The sequence below is a fragment of the Vidua chalybeata genome, chromosome 1, assembly GCF_026979565.1.
Source record: "Vidua chalybeata isolate OUT-0048 chromosome 1, bVidCha1 merged haplotype, whole genome shotgun sequence".
Taxonomy (NCBI): Eukaryota; Metazoa; Chordata; class Aves; order Passeriformes; family Viduidae; genus Vidua; species Vidua chalybeata.
In genome coordinates, this window is record NC_071530.1 from 49,164,126 (window position 1) to 49,170,308 (window position 6,183).

Genomic DNA, 6,183 nt, shown 5'->3' on the forward strand with positions numbered 1-6,183 from the left:
AAAAAAAGAAACACTGAGCATTTCAAGTATACCTTTCAAAAGTTATAGTAAACCTAAAAAGTTAGTATATTGGGTAATGTTAGTCAAAAGCAGCAAGAATCTCAAATCTTTTCCCATAAACAATACAAAAAAGCAATTTTGAGTTTTGCTCTGCTGTAATAGCTCATCTTTTCAGGCACTGAAACTTTCGAAATAGTTTCTTTTAAATGATACATAGTGAACTCTTGAAAATTCAGGCAGTTTCGCTTAATAGTATACAACCAAAACTCAAACCCATAATTGCTCAACTTAGTCTATTTTTATGTTCTACCAGGATAAATGCATGCCAGAAAACAGCTTCTGAGATGCAAGTCATTTCAGAACTGAACACTTTTTAGCAACAAGCAAGCACATCTCTCAGGTAATGCAGAAGGGGAAAAAAGTGTTTTCCAAAGGATTTTCTTGTGGTTTTCAGCTACCTGAAAAGTGAGGTTGCTACAGTATGTCAAGGTTCAAATATTGCTTCAAGGTACTTGGAAATAGCAAAGGACTTCATTCAGTCTAATTCAAACTTAATCTCACAAATCAGTTCTAAAAGCACTCAAAACAGTGGGACAATAGTAAAAGAATCACCATTAGCTGGCAGTGTCATATTAGTGGTCAGGAAAGAAGACACTTTTTCCATATGGGCTGAAACCATGTTAATAAAGAAAAAAAATTGCAGAAAGACCTGCCAGCCCTGCAACAGTCTGGTATTTCACTGATGATCTGCTATTAGCTTGCTTCCTAAAACTTGCTTTTCTTACTAATTGCATTGAAAGCCTTTATGCAAGATGAAATAAATTCTTGACTGTCACCAGAGGACACAAGCAAAAACGACACATCACAGCTATGGTCACGATGAAGAGACTAATTTATTTCCTCCAACTCCAGCATTTATAGTTCTCAAAAGGCGCCAGTGGATTGGAGGGTGAACGTGCCACCTCTCCAACGACACTGGACAAACTACCAGTACATCAAAGTTCTCCGCCTCTATGAAGGAATGCAAAACAATAGGTTGTTTATAGAAAGTTTCGTGAGAAAGTTTTCTACAAGAATGTAAACTCAGAAGGCTTTAGAAAATCTTAAAAAATCAGGGCAACATCTCACCCTTCTCAGTTTAAAAACAAGAAAGAAGGAAAAGAAAAATGAACAATGTTCAGTGTCCATTCATGGAGGAATCATCAGAGTGATCACTCGCGTTGTCTGCATCCGAGTCATCACTCAATGATTCACCCACTTGATGCCTTTCAGGTTGGTCACGGTTTCCACGTTGCCCGTTGGCAGGATTCTGTCTCTGCAGTTGCAGGTCAGGGTGAACACACTTCGAAGGTACCCAGCATGCCCCAGTATCTGTGGACACACAAGCATACCCGTGCCCTGAAGCGATAAGGTCATAGGGACCTTCCCACTGTTTGGTGACTAAATTCCGCACTCGAACCTTCACTCGAGGCTGATGTGCCTCATCCACAGCCTGCAACGAGAAATAACGATTCAAAATGACAGGGTTATTTGAGTTCTGCTGCACCGTAAGATGATTGATGGTGTACAATGCTTTTTCCAACCAACTGTGCGAGGTTTTACCCTGCATTCCCCATTTTTGTTTTTGAAGAACCCGCTTCAGAGTACCATGAGTGCGTTCTACAATAGCTTGACCGGTCGGAGAATGAGGGATACGAAACTTGTGTGACACACCCCACAACTGCAAGAACTGCCGCACCTTTTGTGAAGCGTAAGCAGGACCATTGTTGGTTTTCACAGCAGAAGGTATGCCCAGAATAGCAAAGGCCTGCCTCCAGTGGGCAATGACATCACGGGCCTTCTCTCCAGTGTGAGCAGAAGCCCACATTGCAGAGGTGAACGTGTCCACCGTGACATGCACATACTTGAACCGGCCAAACTCGGCAATCTGTGTGACATCGGTCTGCCAAAGCTCCAAGGCCCTAAGACCTCTGGGGTTTACCCCTGGCTGGTAAAGGTGGAGCAAGCGCATGGCAGTCGTCACAGGACTCAACAATGTCACAAGCCTCAGTTGGCGTTAGCTGAAACTGCTTCTGCAAGGTATGTGCGTTCTGATGGAAAAACCCATGCGATGCCTCGGCCTGCACGAGTGTGTCAGGCTGAGGTGCTACTCACTCTGGGTTAGCCAACTTGTCAGCCCTTGCGTTACCTTCTGCCACAAACCCTGGCAAACTGGTGTGACTCCTCACATGCAGAACGTAAAATGGATGAACCCAGGCCTGAATGGCACACCACAAGGTCTTCAGTAAATTAAACAAGGCAGGATTACTGACCTCCTTCAAGACCGAATGACCCAATCGCTGTGCAATGTCGGCCACATAGGCGGAATCTGTGACCAAATTGAAAGGTTCCTGGGAAAATCTCTCAAATGCCATGACGGCAACCCACAATTCAACCATTTGGGCTGAGCCATCCTGATGACCTTCCAGAACCTGCCACTCAGATCCATCCTTTCAAGTAGCAATGGCCTTTCCCATCTTCCCCAAACCATCAGTAAAGACGGTGGGCCCTTGTCCTGACTATTTTTGGGCCGCAAAGAAATTTGTGTGGATTTCGCCACCTGCAGTAGCTTGTGGCTGGGCAGATGATAAGTGATCTGCCCTAAAAAGTTTTCTAGAGCACATCGCAGGGACACACGTGCAAAGCTCCAATCAAAGTCCTCCCGGGATATCAGGAGTATAATCTTTGCGGGATCCGCACCCATCAATTGCAAACACCGTTGCCGGCATTTGATTATCAAGCGAGCAAGCAACTCAGCCAATTCAGTTGCCATCATCTGTGGCTGATGGGGCAGGAAAACCCATTCCAAGATGTGCAAGGGATCAGACCATTTGTCACTCCATTGGCCAATGATACCTGTGGGATGCGAATCTGGAGTGGTAACGAACACAGTGACATCAACAGAGAGATCAATGCGATAAACTTGGTGGGCAGAAACAGCCCGCTGAACCTCCTCCAGCACCTGACACGCCTCAGGGGTCAATGTGCGAGGCGATTTTAGATCAGAGTCTCCTTTCCACAAATCATACAGAGGAGACAGCTGTGCGTCAGTTAGTCCCAGGTACAGACGTAACCAAGTGATGACACCCATCAATTTCTGGGCATCATTCAGTGTCTTCATCGAATGCACAAATTGCAACTCCTGGTGTTGGAGTGTCCGTTCCAGAATTTTGACCCCAAAATACTTCCAAGGAGGTTGTCATTGAACCTTTTCTGGAGCTACCTGCAGTCCATGCGCATGCAAAGCATCAAGCAACCGAGGCTGAATCCTCAGCAGCTCATCCTGGGTGGAAGCAGCCACCAAAATGTCATCCATATAACGATGCAGATGTGCACCAGGAAACTGCTTGCGAACTCCAGACAAGGCACGAGCCACATACCATTGGCATATGGCCAGGGAATTGCACATCCCCTGGGGCAAAACTCTCCATTGATATCGCTGTGCAGCTCAGCATTGTCGATTGCTGGCACCGAGAAGGCAAATTTTGGTCTGTCATAGGTATGCAAAGAAATTGTAAAGAAACAATCCTTCAAATCCACAATGAAGATTGGCCAATCTGCAGGAAGCATGGTAGATGATGGCATGCCCACCTGCAATGCTCCCATGCTTTCCATCATGGCATTGACCTTTCGGAGGTCTTGTAACAACCTCCATTTCCCAGATTTCTTCTTGATGCAGAAGACAGGAGTGTTCAAGGGACTGGTAGAAGGCTCCAGATGACCCTGGTCCAACTGCTCCTGCACTAGATCTCGAAGGGCACTCAATTTATCTTGAGGGAGGGGCCACTGGTTCTCCCAAACAGGTGTGTCCACCAGCCACCGTATAGGAGGCGTAGGACACTCTGCGCCCTTCGTTGCAGTGGCCCCCATCAAAAACCCATCCCAGTGTGCACCCCCCATGCAGACAGAACATCCCTCCCCCAGACGCTAGCAGGAGTAGAAGTAACATGCGGCCTAACCCAGGCCGTCTGTCCCTCTGGGTTCGTGACTGGCACGGACCGCTGGCTCACGTAACGTCACGCCGTTCCCCCCAGTCCTGTGACAGACGTCTCCACTGTATTCAGGGGCCAGTCCAGAGGCCAGGTGGCAAGGGAGAGAACTGTGACGTCAGCGCTGCTATCGAGAAGCCCATGGAGGCGAATCTCTGACGGCGTCACACCAGGGATGGACAGAGTACATGACATCTCGGGACGGTCTTTGGTCAGGACAGCGGTCCATTGAACTTGAGGCAGCCCAGTGGACCCAAAACTGCTGGCCCCACGCGGCCGGTCAGCCATCCTGTGAACAGAAGACTTAAAAGGTACAAGTTGAGCAAGCCGTGTCCCCTTCGGGATCGTGACAGGGGGGGTGGGTGTGGAAACCATTGCACAAATCTGCCCTGTGAAGTCTGCATCAATGAGACCCAGGTGCACAATGATGCCCTGAAGGGTGGCACTAGACCTCCCCATAAGGAAAGCACTCATACCTTCACCCAAGGGACCAAAGGCATCCAGGGGAACCTTGTGTATTTTACAGGATTCTAAAACAACTGTTGCTGCTGTGCAGACATCCACACCTGCTGAGCCGCGGGTGCTGGCTGCAAGCCGGCTGAGCAAACCTCTATGGGCTCTGGGGTCTGGAGAGGAACTTGTGTCTGGGCATGCTTCCCCTTCGCGCTCCGCTTGACATTTCCCCTTTTTGGTGCTGGCCCGAGTATTCCCCCGCTGCTGCTGCCAGCCCTGCGGCACCGCCCAGACCGGCTGCGCAGCAGTATCCCAGGCAGCCATCTTTTGAACCGAGGGGCTGAGGTCTGCACAGGCCTTTGCCATCTGCGAGACAGTAGCTGCACCAGGAAGAGCACGTATGACTCTCTTACAGTCCGCGTTACGGTTGCTCCTGGCCAGGTTCGCAAGCACAAGTCTCCTTGCCTCAGGATCTGCTAACTGCCTCTCCACAGAGGCAGTCAGTCTCCCTGCAAATTTCATGAAAGGCTCATCGACCCCCTGGACAATGGTCGCAAACGGCTCCAGCGGAGCAGCCATTCCCAGGGTCTGAACCAGTGCTGCCAAGCCTAGCGTCTGGCACTGGTCAAGCACAAGGGGACCGTATCCAGCTTGCTCCTGAGGATCAGCATAACTGCCTGTGCCCAGCAACATGTCAGCGCCAACCGCACTCCTGGGATCCTGAGGCCCCCGCGTAGCATTCCTTTGCACTGCGCTGGCCACCAAACGAGCCCACTTGTCCTCAAAAACGTCAAACTGCACAGGGTCAAAAAGAGCACGTGCCACAGAACGGATGTTGGAAGGTGTCCGCATGTCAGCAGCAAGCATTTGGAGCGTCTGCATAACTTCAGCAGACCCAACACCATGCTGGGCAACGGTATCACGGATTTCTTTCAGTATCTTAAACGATAAAGGCTGATGCGTGCTGTGAGTAACACCCCTGAGCACAGGGAAAGCCTGGGGATCCCCTGGTAAGGTTGCATCATCTGCCGTGTCCCGTCCCGTGGGTTCCACAGGGACAGCGGCAGCCGCTTGACTGCGGGGCAGTGCAATATCACTTGACACCACGGCCCCCGCAGCATCAACAAAGCCAGAGGAGCCTCCTCCGCGATCCTGCAGACGCTGCGAGAAAGCAGAGTCGCACACCTCCTCGGCCTTATCTAGGACCTCCTTCCAAAACCGCCCGTGGTCCCTCGGACGCACGGTCACCTGGCAGGCGGGGAGGGTCCACAAAGCCGATGGGGAGGATCCGCGGCCACGGGAACCCACCGGTCTCCCGCCGGCCGCGTCGGCAGTCGCGCTAAAGGTAAACACCTCAGCGCCCCGCTGCGCCGCAGCCTCAGCCCCCGCGGCAGGCGGGGGAGGCGGAGCCGAACCAGCCGGCAGCTCGGCAGTGCCGTCCACCGCAGCACTGGCAGAGGGCACCGCGGCGGACACAGGCGCCGGCGCGGACCGCAAACCCGGCACCCCCTCCCCCGGCGCAGGGGAGGGGTGGGGCGCAGAGAGAGCCGCGGCGCGCGGAGGCACGTCACCGCAGGGCGACACAAGGGAGTCCGGCACGGCCCCAAGGAGCGTCGGGCCCGTGCCGCGCAGCCGCGCAGCGGGTACCGCCCCCGCCGGGCGGAGCGGGGCGGGCTGCCCGCCTGCTGGGGCGGGGCCTGGC

The 6,183-nt window shown here is 52.0% G+C and overlaps 1 protein-coding gene across 1 annotated transcript; it reads right to left on the bottom strand.

The window, feature by feature from the left end:
- Positions 1-874: 874 nt before the first annotated feature.
- On the bottom strand, positions 875-5,363 carry LOC128784974 (uncharacterized). Its single transcript, XM_053936960.1, has 2 exons — positions 3,631-5,363; positions 875-1,371 (listed from the first exon to the last, which is right to left on the bottom strand). The coding sequence occupies exon 1, from the start codon at positions 5,361-5,363 to the stop codon at positions 4,056-4,058; it is 1,308 nt and encodes a 435-aa protein (XP_053792935.1). The 3' UTR covers positions 875-1,371; positions 3,631-4,055.
- Between the last annotated feature and the right edge of the window lie 820 nt (positions 5,364-6,183).

Excerpts from the sequence above, each read along its gene's own strand:
- LOC128784974 (XM_053936960.1), bottom strand. The coding sequence starts at position 5,363 with ATGCAGACGCTCCAAATGCTTGCTGCTGACATGCGGACACCTTCCAAC.